Source organism: Diadema antillarum, unplaced genomic scaffold (genome assembly GCF_040938485.1).
Source record: "Diadema antillarum isolate AM-2024a unplaced genomic scaffold, OU_Dant_1.0 seq00000057_RagTag, whole genome shotgun sequence".
NCBI classification, from domain to species: Eukaryota; Metazoa; Echinodermata; class Echinoidea; order Diadematoida; family Diadematidae; genus Diadema; species Diadema antillarum.
Genome location: NW_027271163.1, coordinates 164902 through 189432, shown reverse-complemented (window position 1 = coordinate 189432; position 24531 = coordinate 164902). Strand labels below are relative to the sequence as shown.

At 39.9% G+C, this 24531-nt stretch overlaps 1 protein-coding gene across 1 annotated transcript in view; it reads right to left on the bottom strand.

Moving 5' to 3' along the window:
- Positions 1-24531, bottom strand: part of LOC139725731 (uncharacterized) — a 198769-nt gene that overhangs the window by 77024 nt on the left and 97214 nt on the right. The window contains exons 2-3 of the mRNA XM_071636815.1: positions 15342-15519; positions 13809-13921 (exon numbers count right to left, since the gene is read on the bottom strand). Of these exons, the coding sequence (XP_071492916.1) occupies positions 13809-13921; positions 15342-15519 (291 nt within the window). The remainder of the gene's footprint in view (positions 1-13808; positions 13922-15341; positions 15520-24531) is intronic.

Sequence of the window (24531 nt, the reverse complement as noted above, 5' to 3'; positions counted from 1 at the left end):
GTAAACATCTGTTCTTTTTTTATTTTGGGTGGTTTTAAGGCAAGTCTTACATTTATACAGCTGAAATATGAGATCTTTCATTTTCATTTCATTTCATTTCATTTCATTTCTTTATTGTCCAAATTATGTATAAAAACATGGCATGGAAATTTGATCTTTGTCATTTCTGTGTGTGAAAATAATAAAGAAATTGTGAGAGCATGGCATCATCGATTTGCTGATTTGAATATTCATAACGACTGTTCAAGAAGTATTTTCCAAAAATTTTAAAATTTCAGAATTGTCATAACTTCCCTATTTCTTATCTGGTTTTGATCATTTCTGCACTGTTTTGCAGGGAATCATTTCTCTTTCTCATGAACTTGATAAAATTTTGGAGTGGCTTTCTTCTTTAAAGTTTAGAATAATGTCATGCTCCCAATCAAGCTATGCTTTACTGCTAAAAAATGCTCAATACACATTTACCACACACTGTCTCCCTTAAGCTGGATCCAGAGTTTTATATACATAATGTTTGAATTGCTCTTTATACCATTATGTGCAAGGGCACACACATACTTCAGAACCTCTTGATACATCAGGCGCTTTTGGAGGCTGGCATGGTACGGCGGAGAGCACAAATGAGGAAAATTATGGAATGGGTGCTTGGGCAAAAAGGAATGAATCGATTTCGGGGGAAATGCATACCGAAGTGGCTTCTGTGGGGCTAAAAGGCGGAGAGTTTGATCACGGGAACACCATTATGTGGCTGGCTTTGACCTTGCGTGGCTAGTGCCCCATTTTCTTCTCGCACCAGAAATACTCCTCGTTCAATTTTCACCCCCATAGGAAAGTGGACTTTTATTTCTTTTGTGTGTGTGTGTGTGCATGTGCATGTTTTGTGAGCACCTTTTTTTGTGTGTGTATTTATCTCCTTTTCTTCACTCTTGCTTGATTCAATCTATACTGTTTGAAGCATTTTAATGGAAGTCTTATCCCTTCCCCTCCCCCACCCCCATCCCCCCCCCCCCCCGACAAGAACAAGCTACATGTAAATGTGTCTGTGTGATTATTTTGATGATGTACTATGTAGAGAAGTGTTATTAACTTGCGTGACTTCAAGGAAACTGAATATCACAGTAGTGCATTTAAATGCAGTTGAAACTGCCATAGCTGATGGCGCACGGAGAAGGTAAATATTGGATTGTGTTTGGTGATGAGTGGTTATTGTTTGTTTGTATTTGTGTATGTGTTTGTAGGCAAACTACTACCACACGGCCCTTTCTATGTTGCATAACCACAGATATCTTTAAGGAACTGCTGTCGTGCACACAGATTGTGTAGCGGGGAAAAAATAGATGGCACCAGTGTTATAGTGGTCGATTCACGGCAAAGTGTGAATATTTTACCAGTGTTCCAATTGTGTTTATATCCTGCTACATAAGATATAAATGCCATCTACAGGCAGTATCCTCTATTTCACTCACCATTGTCCGTGTACTCCTCCCCAACAAAGATGTACCTAAGATACCAGTTGGTTGTCAAGGTGATCACCAGGAAGATGAGAGCCCCGATGATGCAGATGATAATGAAGGAGTAGACGAAGAAGGGCAGACACCGCTGCCAAAAGGTCCTGGGGGGCTTGTCGCTCTCCTCCAGGCGAATCTCGTCCACCTCGGCTGAGACTGCACTGGCCATTTCCACAGATTTTCTCCCTTGTAGGCGATCCCACAGATTATATATCAATTTCATAGAGACTAATGTTCCGCGGGGGAACCAAGATGATGTTTCGGTAGACTTCCGTTTCACAGCTCCTCTGCAAAATGAGGAGTATAAAAGCTCTATCTTTCTCTCAAAAAAATAAAAAGATAAAAGATCCAATGGAAATATCACACCCTTGTAGAAATGTAGTAGTTCACAGCGCCACAGGTACTATTGCCTCTGACTGTCAGTCATTATTCATTAGCAGAAATAAATGATTGCAGTGAACAATCAGTTTTCGTCAAAAGCTAGGATGAACCAGAGGACAATATGGATCCTGCTTCGTCTAGATCCTGCTATAATTGAACTTCCTAATGATCATAAAACCAGGTGGTGGTAGATTCCAGGGCTGGGTTGCAAAGCATTGCTGTATGCTTACCTGTCATGCACAAGTCAATCTATCACTCCACTGTGAGTACCAGTAAAAGCTGTAATATTCTCATTGGGCCTGAACTCATCTGGTATGGGGGCGGGGTAGGTGTGTCTCCAGGGAAACCAACTCCAAGGACATGTGCTCACCTGTAGATATGCACCCTGGCTCCAGAGTATCCTCGAAAAATCCAAATTACCTCTCCCACAGGTATGCAGCACCTCAAGCTCAATGTCAACAGAGTGGTCCCACCTATTAACCTCTTTTTATGATTCCGCTCCCCTCTCGCCCTCTCCTCCTGTCCCGCGCAGGACAATCAATTCCAAGTGAACCTCTGAATCACTCTCCTCCCCTAAGAGATGTTCTGTCTAACTTTTCCTCCTCCTTCAGTCCCGCCTTGTCATACATATGTGCCCATCCGTGGGATTGGTCCTGTGCACTCAACAGCTCCCATAAATGATTGGCAAAGTCTCGAGGAGTAATTGTCCCACACACTTCAAGATTCCTCCCTTCCTTGCATTCTCTTTGTGTGAACTGGCAGAGAATGTTTTGTTTTCTTCAAAAAAAGCTATGAGTGTCCTGGATGGCAGATTGGTCTGTGCCTCAATCACGCTGAATCGCTATTGTCAAGTGGATCCATCAGGAGGAAGAAATCCGCTGATTATCTCGCATCGAATGGTTGCTCGGCTAATGAGGACCGCTCTGCTCCCCGTCTCCGGGTGAAACCATAGATGGCTGGTACCGGAAACCGAATGCGAGCGATCATTGGGCGCTCCAGCCAGCACATGGGGGAAAGTACAGCCAATCTCTGTGATCACATGACATGATATGAAAGTTACATCAGCAGGCTCTGTGTTCCACACATTCCAAACAGTTTGAACAAAGAGTGACCTCTTGCAGATCCAGTCTTGGTAATTTCCCAACTTGTATGGAAGAAAAACAAAACAATCAAATCGGAGAACACATCACATGCAACCACTTAGGGTAGAGTACAGAAACCTAGTTTGTATTTTTCAAAGGTAAAACTAGACTTCATAATGTAATATGCTTTTTCTGGCATATGGGGAATATACCACTGAACATTATGCAATCCAGCAAAGCTATTATGTAACAAGACAAACAGTCGAAGATCAAGATGCTTTAATCAAGGTGTGTTGACTGGAGGAAGGTGGAACAAGAACAGAGCGGAGAAGACAGCAGGACTGCCAAATTTGCGAAAGCGGGATGATGTGACAGCAGAGAAGGAATGTCTGAGTGTTTCACCAAATCTTCAACATCCACTCATACGAGACTCCCACACGCCAGTCAGGTTTCTATGGTAGCTTTAAATGACCTTAGTATCCAAGGCTATGATCCTCATCCTCTCCTTGGTTATCTTTATTGTGGGCACAGCGAAAAAAGCAATCACGTGCAGCCTTAACAAAAAAAAAATGACACAAAGCTTCTCTTTCAGCTGGGAAAAAATGTCACATTCTCTTGAGCTTGCGATGGAAATCGTGACTCTGAGATCACCGAGGAGCAAGCTTTGAGGCGTAGTTCAACGATCTACCGTCGTGGTAATTAAATACACCAGAGCAGCAGGGGCTGGTAACTTTGGAGAGGAGTAACCCTCACTCGAGAAAAGAACAATAATGAAGGGGAATAAAGCAGACTCAAGAATGTGTCACAGGCATTTACACTAGAGCTAGCACATCAAACATGAAACTAGAGGGATTACTGAGCGGTCCAAAGGTCAATGGAGTAATTGTGCCGTTGCAAGACCAGACCAGGGAGGGATCCTCCACTGCTAAATGGTTGCCCACGGTGAAGCCGGGAGGAAAAGAAGTAAAGTTGGTGTAGAGGGGAGACCGGACGAGCCGAGAACACTGCAGGCACAAATCACCGCCAGTTCACTCTTGAATTTCGCAGGAATGCTGGCCTGATTCAGATTCCCACATATTACTCTGCCTCTTGCTCCCTGCTGATGAGAGGGGCTTTGTTTGGCAAAGGTGAACTAATCGCTGCTGCATTCAAGCTAGATTGCCATCAATATCAGACAATCAGCCATCAATGCTCTGCGAGTGTGCATATGTGTGTATCCACAAATTCAATATACAAATAGATTTAGAGTATTCACAAATTTTAAATGGTGTTTTCCTGATCAGACAATGCCACTTCCGATAGTGAAGGATTGTGGAGTGAATATTTCATCTAGTCTTACTCAGTGGTTGATGAAATGAATTCTGCTCTGAAACAGAACTAAACTGCATTTCCTTCTGTCAAAAATCACCCCTTTCTCATCGTATCCATGATCCCTCTGGTAATCACGTTTCCCAATATCCTTCCAGAAAAAAAAAAAAGTGTCAGGAAGAGACACAGTAATGCGATGAAAGGTTGAAGCACTTCAAAAGCTCGCTCTGCGGAACTGCCGTTTCCTGATTTATTTGATTCATAAACTTGAGTTCAAAAACTGTTTTGTAAATGCTGTGAAATGTTTTTCTTTCTTTGCTGGCTTGTTTGCTTATAATCAGATGGTCACACACACTCCTATCTTCCAGTATTACAAAGATGGCTGACAAAAAGAAAAAGTGCTCTGACAAGATCAATGCTCCCTATTACACAGAGCTCTCATTTCTTTTAAAAAGCTCCCACCTTTAGAAAGTTGAGAAGAAGCTGATCACTGAATCACAAGAAAAAAGTCTCACTAGATTTTGTGGAGATGCATATCCCTTGGTGCTGAACAAGAAAGAGAAATCATTGTTGCTCAATGCTGTCACATGATGAAGTAATCACAAAGCGCTGTCAGAGCTGATGAGGTTGAAGGGGTGAAATGAAACAGTTCAGCTCTAACTGCTACCTTCAAGCTGCGTGCAGTCCTCCAAGCAAAGTGGCCCGTTATATCACGAGGTTATGAACTGCGAGGCTCAGATTTCGAAAAAAACACAGGTTGGGACAAGCCAAGGTCCATGTTGCAATACTACTGCAAGACTCCAGTTTGTGAGTTCAAAAAACAAGATGCAGCGATCCAGAAGAAGGAGAAAAAAAAATCCAACAAGATGCCCTCCTACTGACTCACGCGAGGGTTAATGTTTGAAATCACATACGGTGAAATGTCATTAGACAGAAAAAGGACCTGACATCATCATGTAAGAGCTAGGTACAGTGAGATATGATATGAATTCTGGTATGTAACGGAGCGGGAGTTCTACCCCCCTGTGACTCGGTTAGTTACACAACACCACTGGTAGAGGGATGGCGGTAGTTCGGAATGCCTACCGGTAGTCTCTTGCAAAGTGATGCGGTCACTGTGGCGACGGTGATGCCGCTGCTAATTCTGCTCGCACTGTGGGCAGGCGGTGTGTGTGTGTGTGTGTGTGTGTGTGTGTGTGTGTGAGGGAAGAAGGGGGAGGCAAAGGGGGAGGAGGAGGAGGAGCAACAGAATGGAATCTTCATTGACCAATCACGGGGCAAGGCTAGTGATGTTCTTTCACAAATTTATCGCAGTGGGGCTCTTCTCATGCGTGATGGATGTCTCCTCTTGTCACACCAAATGCCCATGAAATCACTGACCACCATCTCTCCAGGAGTATTTACACCTACCCTGATTTATCTACCTTTCCGTTTTCTACTTCCCCCTCTATCTCTCCCCCTTCCTCCCCCTTTCTCTCCATCACCCTCTCTCTCTCTCAGACACACACATACACACAAACGCACAAAATACTCTCAATCATTATGTCTGTCTCTCTCTATCTCCAACTCTGTCCCTGACTTATTGTGTTAATCTGTCTCTCTATCCCTATATGTTTCTCTCACACTATTTTTTTTTCTCTCTTTCTCTCTCCATCAGATGCTCAATCTTGTTCTTACATTGAAATTGTCTTACATATGTTTGTGGCTTCTCCTTCTTTTCTTTTTTCAATCACAGCATTTTGCTCTCAGCAACCACGATCAGCCAGTGAGTAGTAAAGAGATTATTCATCATTCATCTCGGCAAAGCCTGATCTATCACTCCTGTTACTGATCTCCAGGTTGTGCTGCTTATCAATATTTATATTCTCCGCCACCGCTTTCTCCAACTCACTCATAAGTCTCAGTTTCAGCGAGAAAAAAAAATATATCGTAAAATAAAAATGGTAGATTGCTACGTCAAATGATGCCTGGTTTTGAAAGAATGTGTTCTGAATAAACTCCCATCCATAATTTTAAGTGATAAATTCCTGCTCTATGTCTTAGAATATAAAAAAAGGAATATTGGTAGCCCAATGTACTTTCACTTATTTTTCATAGTTTGCCTTTGAAGCAAAAAATCACGCTTTAAAACCAATAATCACACTTTCTCAATATCTGATTCTATCCATGCATCTGTCATAATATTGTCAACTTTTACCCCCATTGTCTGTAGTCTGTGATGAAAGTGGTACAAAAATACGTCATATGCTTCAGACTGGTCTCTACGTATCATTTTCAGGAATTAGCCTATTACACCAATCACCTTCAAATGCAGCAGATACTTATCAGAGGCAAGATGAACTATTGTTATGATTTCCATTGAGCATTTTTAACCCAAAATCTACAGTCAATTGAAGCGCATACATTGCTTTGAATATAGACGGCATGCCCTATATTTCAGTGAACACATTCAGACTATGCCGAGAATTTTCTCCATCCAATTTGTCATCACTCTACAGCTCACTCAGCAACTTTTCACCGTCGAAAAAAATGGGAGAGAAAATAAGAGCCGTCACAACACGAGACAGTGTTGTGAAAGTATTCCTCAGATCTTTGCAAATATTTTTGTCGTACCCTTCGCTCACTCACCACTTCCCGTCCTGTGCCTCCCCCCTCCCACTCCCCTACTCGACTGGCTTTTTTACAGTGAGTGCACAAAAGACGTCTCGTGATGATGCGCTGGTATTCTTTCTTATGAGAGTTTAGCAATGATTTTTGTGCACGAAAAAGTGTCTGCGTTAGCACAGGGAAAGTTCCATGACGTCTACAGCGAGAGTTTGAGTCACATACATATTTTATCACTTCACCATTCACAATTCGTCAACCTACACATACTCCAGGAAAGCTCTGCCACTTGTAGCTGGTTTCAAAATCATTTTCACAGTTACACATAGCCATGGAAGAAAGCGCTGTAGTGTCGGGTCAATGCACTTTTTTTAGATTCCAGGAAAACATACCATGACAATGCAGGTTCTTGTTTCTATGATTATAATTAGCTTTATGCTCATACTTCCTTGAAACTTGCTTTGTCAACGTCAAGTTGTGTATTTCATTCATTCATTCTTTAGTCAAAGCAAACTGTGGTAGTTGGTTAGACAGAATAACAATTACACACAATTCAAAGTCATATTTACACAGACAAAATATCAGGATAATGATCACAATCCAAATACCACAATATTTTGCACCTATTCAGATGGGGAAAATATCTAGTTAATTGCCGATCATGATAATTTATCAAATCAAACTGCGCATGCCCGAAATCTACAGAAATGGAGACCTTTGCTCATACATTTATGTGCTTTTCAATCATATGTATTTTGAATGATGAGATAAAAAATCTTGAGATTATTTGTTCCAGCATTCAAAGTTGTCATGTGCAATTTATTGTACTATTTCTCATATTACTGCTATGATTCTGAAATAATTGTAAGATTTCTCGGGATTTGGATCGTATGCTGATCGTTCTGATGGTGGGATTTTTAAGTCTGCACAGGTGAAAATCCCAAGATTTGGACTGCGATGCAAGAGTCTAGATTTGTATCCCGCTAATTCGCGTTAGTGTGAATTCCACTTATGAGATGGAACCGAGATACGTATGAACCACCCGCTTCACCCAACTTTATATTTTTCCCTCTTGGTTTATTTCTTGGAGGTTGCTCTGTCCTTGACTCCCAAAGGGTATCTTGTAACCCCAGAGGTCTAGTTATTTGCCTTTTTCTGTTTTCATAAATGGAAAGGTTAGAAGTGTCAGCCTTTCTGTCAACTGAGAAAGAAAAAGACAATTGACGTCTCTTCTCCAAAATCGAAGGGAAAAAAATGATATACCACAAAGGAAAAAGATAGAATGATGAACATTCTCTTTTTCCTTTGCTTTTTTTTTAGACTGGGTAGTTTCAAGTAAAAGTCCTTTCAGTTCCAGGAGAATTTACTGAGAGGAATGAGGGAGATTTTATACTACTGAAAGGAATGTGGGCACTCGGCTTCTCTGGCAAATCCTGGATAGTGGTAAAAATTTAGGCCACCAGGTTGTGTAAAGAAATCTGGTTCCTACGGAATCGGTGGAATAGCTGAATTGGTCACACCCATTAAAAAAAACAAAAAAAAAACACCTTCTCTTTAACATACATAAACACACATTAACACACATAATGATGTACCATACACAAAAATATGATTTTGTGCAGACAAAAAAAATATGTGTGACAAATCCTGTTTTGTCTGTCTCTCCCTCTCCCACCTCTCTCCCTCTCACATACACACAGACACAAACACACACAGATACACAACACACACACACACAATGTCAAATTTGATGGTTCCATGGACAGGAAGTTTCACTTTCAAACCATGCTTCCGCCTGAACACTGTTCTCTGTGACTGCATCACAAGATAGTAAAAGTTTGTGCGAGATCAAAATGTAGTACTTGACTTGCGAACATATTTCTGGAGCCTTGCGGTAATACAGACAGTCAGTTCTGCCAAATACAAAGGTTGCATACATAGTTTCCTTCCATTCCAACCCCCCCCCCCCCGAAAAAAGGGCTTTCCTAAGGTCACATGACTTGATCAAGTTTTGTCACCATACAGGGTTTGGGATTAACGGAAGCATTTCCTGCACCACCACTACTAATGAGAATTGCAAAGAGCAGCAATACGTCATTGCAATCTATCTGATGATTAACTCTTTTGTTACCTGTCACAAGAATATAAGCAGTGGAAATGAGGAAGTGATATCTCTGGATTTCGTATCATAATTTCACTCTCTGTGCCGTGATGTCATCAGAAATGCTACACGAACTTGAAACGAAACATTACATTGTCTTTGTCTAGACATGCAATCGTAGCAGTCTAGTTACTCCAATGAAGGAACAAAACAAAAAGCTTAATACATTGTATGTCATACATCCTGAGTAATTTGATAACAAGCTGGCCTGAAAAGGTTAATTCTAAGCTGATCAGTGACATAAAACCTGAAGGATGCCACGTGGCTCTACACGCCACAAAAACATCAAGGGACAAATCAGTGATGGTGGCTTTTATGTCTGGTACATTACATGTAATTGTCCACAAGAATGTACCAGTAATGATATTGGTCTACAAAGGTGAATCCATGAATTGGAGGTCAGTTACGATGTGATGCAGTTTTGTCACTCCATTCAACTTTGCAAATCTTTCATTTCATTTTCTTCAGAGAGATGTCTTTGAACAGTTTTGAAATCAGAGCTTAATGTTCACCTTTATATCTACATTTTTCAAGGTTGCTCTTCTTGATATAAAGTCCACTTGGGAAATTCTACAACAGGCTTCCATTGTGGAGTGCCAAGAAAACATGGAATGATGCATAATCTCAGTGAGTGTGACATTATGCCAAGTGCACAAATACACATTGAACAAAAAAAATGTTTGTGATCAATTATATCTGATGGTCTCACAAATTTGCAAATAGCCCTGCCAAAGATTAAATAATTTAGATAGACAGGTAAGATGATCATCCAAAGTCCAGCAAATAAGTGTCTGTCATCAAAATAGTTTGCTTTACATAATATAATGTAAAATGCCCCTTGCTGTTTGAGTAGTGACTAACTCTTGTATAATGACAGACTTCTGGTGCGATAAACTCTGGCCTAATACATCAGCAAACCCCCTAGTTGCATGTTGATGATACCTGGCTGATCAGACAATGTTGAAAACTTAAAAAGGACATTTACTTATAGAAGAATATTGTTCTGGGGGAAGTTTACAAGCAAAATTAGAGCGCAAGATTAGTGAATGGTCTAGCAAAGACTAGATAAGTCTCATGGCCTTTGGGGCCATATATCAATGTACTAAATGTACTGGAAAGTTACATTTTGGAAGCAAGGGACAACCTGTTCACCCTCAATCAGGAATAGGTCACTCTAATATATAAGTATACTTAGTGTGGGGTTTTAACTGGACAGTCTGGCAAAAATGTAAAAATGAATTGAATCTTTCTTTAATCAGAAACTTTGTAACAGTTTGAATGTCAGGTGCATCCTCCAACATAACCAAGCTACATAGTTTGGTCAAATTAACATGATGCAACTGCTAAAAAAATTCTTCATTATAGTGTGCACAAAAAAAGAATAAAAAACAATGAATTTTCATTTTTGCTGTATACTGTCTACAGGATTATGCAATTCCTATAGACTCTTGTACAGGATCTACCACGGTCCACTAGGCAATGAACAGATCATCTGCCTTCTTAACATAACATGGAAAATCCACTCAATACTTAAAATTATTCTTGAAGAAAATATTACAGGTTTATTAAAAAAGACAGTTGTGACATTTTATTCTAGGAAGCAAATGAGTTATATCATGCATCAAATGCTTTACAGTCACATGACTTTGCTATTTTCTGGTGCCGACCGAGTTTCATGTTTGTCGAGCTTCATGATTGTTGACTAAAGCAACATTCCACATAGCATCACGCTGTAGATATCTTGTGTGTTTGGGTTTGTTTGTTTTTTTGTCAAAATGTCACTGATAAAAGCTGCATTTCACATTTGTTCTAAACAGACAGAAGGGCTTGTACCAAACATCAGCATTATATGGCTTTACTGGCCTTCTGCTTTTAGCATATGGTCACAAACAAGGTAATGTTCATCCTGCATGGCTATCACAAACCACATAATTTTTTGCTTTGGTGCTATTTCATGATTATGTCATAATTTTCATGACTCACTGACAGTATTTAATAATGTAAACAGGAACTTCTTCCTCATTTGAGCTATATTTTGGTCATATACCACTATTTATGAATTTAGTGTCAGAACCATCAAAAACCTCTGAATTTCCAAATTTTGAACGGATCCTTAATTGACAACACATTTCTGGAGATTAAAGTGAATGCTTCTGTCTCAAATTGGCAAAGTTTTGTCATTTATTTTCTTATTTTGTGCCAACTTGATAAATATTTACCAACTCTACATAATCTTTCTTCAATCAAATATATTCAACAAACTTAAAGTGCCAATGTAGTAATTCTAGATGATCATTTTTGCATGAAATCTCCCCTCAAGAGTTGATGGGTTAATCTATTAAAAAAAAAAACAGTCTGTCTGTGCACAGATGCATTTTGTAAGTACATTAAAAAAAGTGTAATGCAAAAGTCTACTACATCAGTTAAATTACAGCTATTGATATAATGTACAGCATTGATGGTGAAAAGCCCATCTCTAGTCATTCATTATACTTCCAACTGTAACTGCCTGAACAGACTTGTAAGTTATAGTGTCACAGACAGCATGTGCGACTGCACGTGATTTGTCTGCAGTAACTCTGGTATGTTTGATGCTAGCTGGAGGGGTTAAGGGGATCCACAGAGTTGTTTTCCATCTTCATCAGTTTGATCATTGACAATGTCATAGTTTTGTCAAGACGGAAATATGGAAGAGATGTTTACTCTTTCATGTACCAATTAGTCACAGTATTTTGTCAAGGGGAGGGGGAAGGTATTCAATTTCAGCTCTAACAAACAGCCTCAGCGCTGGCGCATAATAATTCCTGATCCATAAATATGCCTCTCAGTGATGGAAGCTGATCGATGTAATGAATGCCAATGCAAATACAAATCTGATTTTGTTTTTATCAATAATGATAACCAGATGCGATTCTTGCAGTCGTGAAAACTACTGCTGTTTCCTTGGGGGCAAATTTGTGACGAGACTTATAAAGTGGAGTTCATTGGGGCTAGTATTTCATTCCCTTATACTGTATGACATTTGCATCAGAGGATAAGTACAAAAAGAGTTTATAATAGAATAATGATTGTTCTGGTAGGTAAGTGTTTGTACCGGAAATAACACTGTTAATAAAATGCCTGAACATTACTACTTTGGTTCTTTTGTGTGATCACTGTCAGTGTGATTTTGGTTGTAACAAAATTGGGGGCTTGTCCGGAATGATTATGATGACAGTGTTGTATCAACCAAGGGTAGCCTCTTCAGTGTTAGCAATGCTCTTCACATGTGCCCTGTCTCCATCATCCCCCTGACATTTACTCAAACCCATTTATGCACCAAGCTGATGAGGGACAGCACTGATAAAGCATCTGAATCAAAGATGTGTCCATCGAGTAAGATTTGAACTCGGGACTTCCTGTTTAAAGGCCATGGGTCTTGTTCACTAGACCACAGTACCCACAGTGCAGGTCTTACACGCTGGTAAATAATTCTCCATAGGGACATATGCTGAAATCACATGTCAAAATATTCTATAAAATATATGAAAGATGCAATGTCTTTCCTGTTTTTTTATCCAACATTAAATGACACTAAATGAAAGCAGTCACATGATTCTGTCACATGGTTCAGTCACATGATTCCAGTCACACAGCTCACAATCACACGACCCACTTACGAGGTGTTGGCCAGTCATAACATGATAGATGACATCCCAACCTTGAAATGGTCCTGACATTCATTATTCATGTCAAATTGAGCCAACATTCTAGTGCCCAATGTCAAATTGGATCTACTCACTCATAGAAAGCAGATAATTTCATGCCATATTGCATCAGGTTCAGACAAGTCAATTGTGTCGCAGATTAACATGGAGCATGGGGTGATGTAGAAATGACATGGACCAGCCAATGAAACACTTAAATTATTTTTAACACACCCACAGCCCAATCATGCAGACACACACACACACACACACACAAACACACATGTAGGGGTAGGCAAGGCTGATTCAGTGATTTTCCAGAGGCAGACTCGGACATTTTGAAGGGCGAACAACTCATATGCCTCTTGATCCTGTTTGATGCATGGAGTTCCGTGTGAAAGAGGTTTTTCTTTCAGGTGATTTTCTCTCAAAAGCAAAAGTGAAGTGTCACCCCATGTTTCAGTTGACTTCAATGAAAAGAGCTATATAAACTGACCAAAGCACACATACACACAAAATATCCTCAAAGTCCCACACAAGCCAACATATGAATGCTGGAATTTGCTACAACTGTCGCCAGTGGTTTGTGTATAAGATAGGAACTGCTATAAAAGCCATGTTTTGGGCAAGTAATCCCGCCAAAATAATCTCCTCCCCTTAAAAGTGATTATTGTTTAATTATCATAACTCACTGACAAACTTCATGCCAAAGACAAACAGCAGTCTCTTTTATGTTACTGTTTAAGCTGTTGCTTTTTTGTTTTCCTGAAGATATAAGGGCATCACCATCTAGACTGATTCATATCTATTTGTGATAACAAATCAACACCACTATCTTATTGTAAACATGGGTCCCTCAGAATTTTTTCAGCTTTCCTAATCTTTTTTTTTTACATCTCAATGAAACTTCCACCCTTTTGTTGTTTGATTTATCGCCATTCATTGAAGTCAACCTGAATAGGGGGTGACACATCCCTTTAATGCTATTTTTCTACTCTTGATGGATATTACTCAAGAGGGGGAAAAATGTATTTCCCTGGATGCTTCAAAGGAATAAATGAAAAAACCCATAACTTACTCAGCGTGCTGTTTCCAATAACCGGTGGATCCACCGTGTTTGTGACCACACAGGAGTAGGTTCCCTCGTGGAGCTCTTTATCTAATTTTCTGATCTGAAGTTTGACGCTTCTCCTGTGAACATGAACGGAAAAATGAGAGAGAATTTCAGGTAGCGTACTAAGACGGTAACAAAAGACCAAACAACTGAGTGAATGAAGTTGCCGACAAAAAAAAAAAAGAGCACAATAGTGTTCACACAACAAAGAGAAAAGACAATGGATAAACAGGACACTTGGACAGAATCAATATGATAGAATATGCCGAAACCAAAACGCAAAAACAAGACAATCACACAGATAGCATTGCTTTCATTCAGTGCTCTTTATCTAACTTTCTGATCTGAAGTTTGATGCTTCTCCTGAGAAAAATGGGAGAAAATTTCAGGCAGCATGATAGACGGCGATATAAGACCAAACAACTCAGTGAAGGAAGTTGACAAAAAACAAAAACAAAAGCAGAACAGTGTCGAGATTACAAAGAGAACACACAATGGAGAGACAGGACACATGGACAGAATCAATATGATAGAATACACCAAAACCACGAATCAGATCAAACAAGACAATCACACAGATAGCATTGCAATATCTTGACATCTATAATTTGAAACTTGCACACATAAACAATACAAAATGAATAGATCTTGACATACAAATGTAAAAAAAAAGTTACTTATGACATGTAAAAACCATGGAGACATTAAAGGGATGGTACAATATTGGTGAAGATAGAATTGGGCTTTTAACTTTTTGCGAGATACCAAGAAAACACTTATGATATAGTACAGAACATACCATTTTAAGAGGAATTTAAAGTTTATTTGATGAAAATCGGGTTTGGAATGACTGAAACATCCAAAAACATAGTAAAACAAAGCGATCGTAATAAAGTGTGGGTCCCACACTTTATTACAATCGCTCTTTTTTGGATATCTCAGCTATTTCAAAACCAATTTTCATCAAATGAATGTTGAATTCCTCATAGAATTACATGCTCTTTCATATTTCATAAGAGGTTTTTCATTATCTCACCCCAAAATGTTAGAAACCTGCAATTAGTTCTCAACCAAAACTGTACGATCCCTTTAAGATCACCATATAAAATGATATTGAATCAAAATCAAATTGTATTTAATGTTGTATTTTACAATGACATCCTCTTTACAAATGCCTAATGATTTTTGGGAAAAAAGTATGAAATTGACATAAACTGTATTTTGTGTAAATACATGAAATCTAGGGGGGGGGGGGAAACAAGATTTTTGATATATCTTAAAGTGTATGATCATCCCCATTGATTCTTAAGAAATGAATGTGCAAGCACAATTACGGCGGGGGAGGGGGGAGGTTAATTCAATAATAGTACGGTTGCAGAAATTTGTTCTCTTATCTGAAGTAAAACCAATATTTAGACAGTGTCATTATGAAATCTTATTCCATAATAAATGTGGTATAAATAGAAAGGTACAGGAACAACATCAGGTGCCACTTACTTGCTGGATTTTATCTTGAGTCTTGGAATTTGGTTATCTTGTAACCGTATCCCATTCCTCATCCAGTACATGAGGGGTCTGGGCGTTCCCTTCCCCGCACAGGGGAGGAGGAGCATTTTTTCCCCCTCATTCTTATTATATTTTGGCTTTATCCTCTTGGCTAACAGCGGTGGACCTCCTGCAGTGAAAAGATCAAAACACAAGAGAAATAGATGAATATGCAATCAATTCTATGAAGAGAAATCATAACTCAATGTCTAATGATTATAAAACACACAAACAAAAGTCCGAATATACAAGGGAAAAAAAACAACAACAACATCATCATTTAGGTACTGTGAACCTTTAATTCAAATTTGGTTGAAATATAGTTATGGAAGTTATGAATCAGTTGAGCCATATTTCATATCCATCTGATTATTCCAATGGATGGGACAATCCATGATGTAAGTTGGGGGGATTTATTGACATTGTCTTTTTTTTCCCCTTTTCTTGTTATATTTCAGCATCTGCAATATTCTGAGGTAATCAACTATCAAATATTGAGCATTGATTCATCTTCCATGGGATGACTTTGACTGGCAGTAAAATAGCAACAGGTTTGGTAGCCAATGAGATGACAACGCTGATACAAGTTCTCCTTGATTCCTCCTCCCAAGCAACCAACACAGCACAGCAGCCAATACACCTGTCAGGAGGACATCCAAGCCATGTGGAAGGGGAAAATAGTTAGAGCGCCATCTATAGGTAAGTTACCATACAGGGGAACCCGGAAGACTAGTGAAGTGGTAAAACGACCCGGTGTGTGTACAACAATTGTTCCACATATATACCTTGATGCCAGAATGTCCAAAAGACCACGAAGCAACGTCTCGTATGTTAATTACAGCATTAAACATGGTTTGTGGTCATCAGAAATGTGCCTTAGTCAAAAAGAAAATTACTACAGATTCATAAATTTGTTCAATTCATGAAATGAATTTGACAGATATTGCAACATGACTTTGTTGGTTGTGACATTCTCTTTGCATGAATATATAGCTTGACAAATTGCTCTACATAGCAACATTTATTACATCATAATCTTACATCAAAGCACAGCACAATGTCCAACTATGCGGTTCTTTCTTATCTTACTATCAAAACCCATGCCATCAGATGATTTTGCTCATATTTCTTTATTTGTATTTGATCCACAGATACAGAAATCACATTCACAACAAAAAACTTACACGAAAAAGCAGTAACAACAGCCAGTCTTCCACTCATTACTGCTGCTTAAAGTAAATTTGAACACATGCACACAGACAAACACTTTCTCTTATCTAACTTTCCATCTCTCTCCCCTCTCTTTCTCTATCCCTCCCTCTTTCTGATTCGCCCTAATTCATATATGTCACTTCTCAAGGAAGGCAGACCACAGTGTCAGTCATTGCCAAATTTGTCATCAAAATGTCATATCTGGTGGGCCAGTTCTCTGAAATTCCCAGAACTCCCTTTTTAATGACCCACTATAGTCTCCTTTTGCCACACCTTGGCTCCATCAGATAAGAAATGTCAGGTCTAGACAGACAGACAGACAGACAGACAGACGGTCAGCCATGGGGATTGAGACTGACCCCGCCTGTGGTCAATGTGTTTCCTAGGGAAGGAGGGATGTCCGCACCTTCCATGTTCTGAGAAACTCTGATATCCCTTTCGCGCTCGTCACGGGGGGGGGGGGGGGGGGGGGGGGGGATCATCTGGATGATTCAAGGGGAAATCAAATGTGGAACGCCTGCCAAAATTTTCTTTGATACTAGGAAATGAGCTCCTAGTGGAATTATTCTGTCCGCTCTTCTGCAGTGGGCAAATCATGCACCAAAGGGCCCACAGAACATTGTTGGTATGCTGACCTCGTATTTTCACACAAGAGTTTACCTGCAATGCCTTTCATGCAACAGCATCACCTGGGAGTTTGCAGGGACACCCGTGAGTTTAACAGGGACAATTCAAGGGTAAAATTTCTGAAAAGTCACTTGGCATTTCACCCAGGAGTTTATCCTCTATGCATTTTCTTTTTTTTTTTTTTTAAATCAGAGTGATCGAATATACACCTTTCCTATCACAGAAGGAGAAAAGAACATGTGGTGTTACACCATTAGCCAACATGTCCACCAGCACAACAGACCTTGTGATGTGGATTTGAATTCTGCCCTCTTGTGGTCAGGTATTGCCAATCCAAGACAGCATAGCTGAGAGAACGCACGTGGGCACGAGAGAGAGCCGAGGAGGGACATACAACGTATCATAGGTAATGATGCTTATCACTCGTTCTCTCAACATTCTCTCCTCACGAAATCAATTCCCCCCTCATCGTTTTTTCCTGTTGAGACAGCCATTCCTGTCACATTCTTTCTTTTTTATTGATGACTCACAAGATATTTCAAAAAAAGAACTGATTAATGTGTTCTCAAAAGAATGTTTGGACACGTAGGCATCCAGTGAGTGACAGGTAATAGGGTCGAGAACACTTGTCTTGATCTGGAGCGATACTTCTGAAGCATGAAGTATGCAACTTGCTTTGGTATACATGACTCCTAGATGATATTCACTCCATCTGCAGCCTCTAGTTGGGTGTGCCATTTGGCTGGCTATTCTGTGATGTCATCTTGACCAAACAGTTTGTAATTTAAGGATGATGGCCTCTTTCCATACAGTGAGGAAGCTGTTTTCAGTTAAAGGAGAGATACGTAAAAGACTGGATCCATGAAACTTAAGAAAAAAAGTCAAAAGCATACTGAGTAAATTTCAGTTAGATATCCAATATGGCAGGCAAGGAATACTTTAATATGGATCATGTCTACTCCTGCAACACAACACCACATATACATAATTCTTTATGTATCACAGTCTTCATCTGTTTTGAAGAAAAAAATGATAGGAAAATAAAAGAGAAGGATTCAAGATTGCCCCTCAAGGATTGGACACAATTAAACCTGGAAGGTGTGAGAGAGTGTAACAATCAGGAGGGCCATTAGGCCCATTCACATTCATGAATTGTCAGTTCTTGAATCATGATGCAAAATTTGATTTTTTTTTTTTTTTTTTTTTTAAAGGAATGACACTTGAGTCCTTCACTGTGTAGTTCTCCTCCATTTGGGTACATGCAAGTATGAGGTCAATCCTTTCGCAATCATCCTACTCTATTGTTTGAAGATTCCACAGGACTTATCACAAGAAGTAGAGCCTTAGTACTACTTACCTAAACTTAGAATCTGAAAGTTTTGCAAGCAAGCACATTTCTGGGTGTGTTGTTTTGTTTTGTTTGTTATTTTCGCCAGTGTGAAACATGGTATTAAAGAAAAAAAAATCTGAATGCATCTTTAGTATATAGTGACACAAACAGGGAGCAGGAATGGGATGTACTCAAAACGCTTTTTGCATTTTTCTAAGAAAATGTGTCAGTGTGTGCCGTACCAAGCCATACCAAGTGAAAGATGGATTGGAAGAGTTACCAACATTTGAATGGTCAGAACTTCCCGTAATCATCCACTGTAAGACATGATATATTCGCGGCATGAAATTTTCGCGAATTGGAGCCGACAGCCTTTTTCGTGGCACGAAATTTTCACGAATTGCTCCTGGCATTCAATGCATGTAGTGTAGACAAAAGCTTTCGCGTGCATTTTAATTTCGCGAATTTTGGCACTCGCGAAATTCGCGAAATTAAAATGCACGCGAAAATTCCTCGTTTTACAGTATCCATTCTGTCTTATTTGAGCCCCCCCCCCCCCCTTTCTGATGTTTTTGTTTGTCTTTGCCATTATACCTGACAGCAACTCCCTCCTTGTGGAGGAATAGACCCTTGAAGAACTTCGGGGTCTGCGGGGTGAGTGACTTCTTGAACTTGACAGAGACCAAAGGAGGTGGGGCAGGGGGAAAACTGAAGGCCAGAGACAGGTGATGGCTTGCTGAGTGACCTAATTCACTTTATCCCCATAAGCCACTAAGTGGTAAACCCCTTCCCCTACCTCCAATACCAAAACAGAAAGAAAGAGTGAGGATAGAGAAGTGGGGGAGAGCCAAACTACATCTTTACCTATGGATTACCATGGTCAGACACTGATATGTCAATTTTGAATGACAGCTAATGGCATAGGGAAGGGACTTGGGGTTACATGACAGATTCTCAATGGGGCTCAACTTATCATTTCGTAGCCAAACCATGAAACAACATTACAACAATAATGACAACATGGATAGATAATTCTTTTCTTCATTTCTGGTCGTTTTGAGGGATTTTTCTTTTAAAACTGGTATTTCTTTAATACTCAACACATTTTTTTTTACTTGTTTCAGATTAACATAAGCAATGTATGAGGAAAGAGATGGCTATTACTTCATTTTCCTCGTATGACTGCCACATATATGATACAGGAATTTCAAATTTCTTATTTTCTATGAGAATTACCAAAATAATTCAAATATTTCTCTCATATGATCCCAGAATATTTTTGTGTTCTTTGAAGTATGTACAGGTACAGAGAGAGATTCCCTTTCAGTAATGAAAATTCCCCATGAATAATTCTCATATCATCAGTGAAAAAGAAATATGACATTTTACAATGCAAAAGCCCTTCCTTTCAATAATTCAATAATTTGAACAAATGCACATAGCACAAACATCTCTACGCAGTGATATGGAAGAGGTCTCGTGAATTTCATTCAGAGTTTGTAACCAAGCACCACTCGTCAAGTCTTGGCATTTCATACATCTAAAATTGGCCTCTTCTTGCATCACAGATTTTATTTGCCAACAAGAGAATTTACTGTCATCATGCTCACCGTTATTCACTCTGGCCCCATCATTGCGGAGAAATGCAGCCCGTGCATTCGCTTTATGCAAATCGGAAGAGGGGGGTTTTAATATTCAAAGACCTCATCGTGGCCATGTTAGGCCACTTGTGAATGCGGCTCATCAATATTCATGGCGGGCACACACGACACAAGTGGTTACCAAATATTCCTGTCCATGTAAGGACATCCAGGGCCTGAGCCTGATAGTGAGGAGAGAGGTCTATTTCCAGAGACCGGTCTTCCTCTCGACAGCCCGACTCTTGAACTCAAGGCTTGTGAGAGATGGGGGGGGGGGGGGGTGGCGACAAGTAAAGTTGGAGCTGTTGAGCAGGAAGAGGCGTGGATTGCAACACACACCACTTGATCATCCGCAATCTGCGATGATGAATGCATTCACATAAATCTCCTCACCCCCTCGAGAAAAGGGAATGCGCGTAAGATTACTGGCCGCCCCCTCTCCCCGGCCATCACTGGTAGGTAGAGTGGAGTAAATCTGAGAGATGTGAATGGCTCAGTCTTATAAACACAACTTCTCTGCAGCATGGGGAATACTTTACGGTTCACCAGTGACTGGCCCATATTTGTGGCCATCCACTTTGACGTAAGTCTCCTTGTTTTCACTACAAAGATAGCGCGTCATCAATCCTGGGTTGTTGCTGTTATTTTCTTCTTCCTCCTCCCATCATCTGCTGTCCACATCCTAAAGAGGAGCTACTCATGTTTGGAAGATATTTCCTGTTACTCTTGAGATGCTATTCGCTGCCAGGCAAACTCAATATTCATGAATGAATGACGGGTGAATAAATGGTGTGGGGGGGAGTTGAAAATCTTTGTGCAAAAAAAAAAGAAAAAATGTATCATCACGACCAGTCAATAATTGTCCAAAACAGTCAAGGAGAAATAATTGATTTTAAATACATGATATTCATTAGTCTCCAATTTTCATCACCAAGTTGAGTGAAGTCTTCTTCCCATTACCAAGAGTGTGTTGGCACTTATTTCAGGCTTATTACTTATTTTTACTGAGGCCTTTTAACTATTCATCACATATTTTTCGACTAATTTCATTCATAAGCCCTCCTAATAATTCTTAGTGGCACAGATCTTCACATAAAGATAAAAGGTCTCTATTGCATCAGTAACAAAGAAATGTATTTTGAAATAATTGCAGAAATTACTGACAGTGCATCTTGTGGGTGGACATACAGTGTACAACAGATTTTGTCATTGAAAAATATAACAAATAGTTATTAAAAAGGGTGGTGATGTAAAAGGATGGCTTTGTTTCTTTGGCTGTCTTATGTTGTTGTTGAACAAACAGGGGTGGGATCGCTGGAAGGGCATTGAGTAATAGGAAATGAGACAAAAGAAATATTGAAGATATCGCCCCATAGAGTATCGACAGGAAAAGTATTGGAACTTCAGGGAAAGCCACAAGTCTTGTGACTATTACTGGTACTTTTGGACTCATGTATCTCTTGTACTTTTCTTCCAGGCTTATTAACCCGTTGAGGACGAGTCCCGAGTATACTCGGGCAAGCTTCTATGGGAAATGCGTGTTGTAGCAAAATTAAACAGTCCTCAATGGGTTAATAATTGCCACACACCCCCTCCCCGCCCACTCCGTAACAATATATGTGACCCTGCACCTCAAAACAAACAAAAAGTCGCCGGACATGAATTTTTAGCTAAGACCATATTCTGAAAGAGCAGACTTTAAGCTTTAAAATGATGTATAACTCAAATCGAATGGACTCTTCTAACCTATCTAAATATTGGAAAGAAAGCGCAAACTCAGGAAAAGTGTGAACTGAGAAAAGAGGCTCTGAAGTAGTGTCTATTCAAGCGCTTTATCTTACCAAACCGTGCTGGCTGTGTGATGAATGGGACAAAAAACAGGAAGTAAACCACCAGAGTAACAACAATGAAGGGATTATCAGATTAAACTGAAATTAAGCAAGCCTCATTGACACATTCTGTCCATAATTGATGCCAACTTTCAAAGCAGTAGCACTATCCTTTCAAAAGTTATTAGAGTTGAAAGTGAAGAGTGTGGACAAGGTTTTTCAGAAATGAAAAAGGGATTCTAAAGGCACACCTAATCACACTATTCTACCAAAAATGTTCGAAATAAACTGCTAAAAAAACACAATTTCCTGCCCGTTTTATGATACCAAATTTTAGCATAATGTAAAAGAAGACCCCCTCTTTCAGAAAATATGAAAAAGTCAAGTTCGGCAAGGTTGGCCCATATCACTTGTTTTCAGTCCTTACACAAAATCAGTGTGTGCAACTTTATGTTCGTTTTGAGGTGCACGGTCACATATGTCGTGTCAGACCTCGCTGAGGTGAAATTGGGCATGGAATGATCTTCGGCCGTTGATCGCAAGACAAGTAGCTGTGCCATATATAACACATTCCAGAAGGTGGGGGGGGGGGAGGCAATTTATGTCCATGCACTTGAACTTGGCTGGTCGTCTCTCTCAGTTCTAGGAGACCCAGCTCTATAAATATGCTATAAATCACCTTCATAGGTCATAATTCCGAGGAGAACGCATCTCAAATAGCTACGCCAGCGTGTGGTTCGGAATTCACCAACGCACAACGTAGTCCAGACTACGTCAGAATGAGGTTTGTAACATGCGGGGGCTACTGGTCCTAGGTCAGTGCAGAGAAGAGTGATGGGGGGGGGGGGTAAAAATGACACTGTAAAATGATGGGGGAGGAGAAAGAAATGTAAAAATAGATAGATAGAAAGATGTCTGACACGCTAATAAAATTTGAACAACATTTTTTAGATACCCAGCGCTTTAAATAATTCCTGTGTGGTAGATTATTTGGGGGATATATAAAGAGAGAGAGAGAGAGAGATGAAAATAGAGGGAGGGGGAGAAGGAGAGAGAAAAACACATTAAAGAAGAAAAAGAAGGAGAAAGAGATGAAGAAGGAACACTGCGTGTCATGACACTGAATGCTGTTTTATTGGTATAAATTGCCCTTGTAAAACGGCAATAATTCACATGTACTTAGGCCAGTAATTAGACTAAATGACAAGACACACTAAGGCATGTGAAACAAGGCCAGAGAAAGATAACGTCAAAAGGCGTGGAATCAAGGTGCCTATAAAGTGACTAATCTCGAACTTCAAGGCCTAAGTCACAGGTGGATTCTCAGTGAAGGAGTGGAGAAAAGGAAATAAGTGTGTATGTGTGAGGGGAGGAATTCTTGGCCTGACTATGCTCATGTTTGCAGAAGATCTAGTAAAAACTTATCTGACATTTTCTGAAGTTTTCAGTAGACCATCCACATACATTAAAAAAGCCTGAGTCAAATCGTGATTTAATTCATGCTCTTTTGCACTCTGATTCACACGTACACAGGAAAGAAAAAAACTGCAGTCTAAATCGCACTGGTTCACAGAGGAAAATCTTGACTCAAATCAGACAGGTTCAAGCAAGGACAGACTGTGCATCAGTGAGGTCCCCGCACGCTTTGCATTATGAGATATAAAAAACCTATGCGATTTCTCACAGCTTTCATACACACTTCACTTCACATATAAAATCAATTTCAAAAAAAAAAAAAATGTGACTATTTCAGAAACATCACACTTTTAGTGGTGTATGGATCACAGCTTGAATCTCGCTTATAGTCGTGATTTTTATGTCTACACACATAAAAAATTATTGTTGTTTTTTTGCATCACGATTCAAATCGCGACTATTGGTGGCTATGTGAATGGGTCTAGCATCTACCTGAGAGCTTCCTGGTTGCTATGCAGTCACTGAGCTAAAAATGATTATTGAATAAATCCAGACAGGTTCAACCCAACCGACAACAGAGGTAGGGAACCGAACTTTGTGAGGTCACCTTGGACCATCACGCGGCGAATGGCTTCACAAAACCACGGCAAAGATGCAAAATTCCGACCGAGTCACACTCTCTCTCGCTCCTTTCACTTACGATACTGTTGGGCGGCTTGGGACCCCCAAACACACCGCAAAGGAAATTGGGGCAGGAAACTGGCAGTGGATGGAAGGATGCCGTCCCCAGACGATGGGGGTGGACAAGGCACCCATGGGTGGTACCCTACTCCCCATCCAAAGACGATCCTCACTGTAGGAGTCTACACCTCTGCTTGCCCAGGCCATTTAAACTTGACGTTGTCGGTTCCATTTCAGAAAGGTATGCACATTCTCAGATTCACACACTCAATGGCAATTTGCAAATCAATGCACTCACTGTAAACATGCCGCCATCTTTTTTACTTAGATTAGCAAGTATATGTAGTATGCTTAGGAGAAACTCACAAAGTTTTGGGCAATTATACAGCAATACAAATGTAACGGGA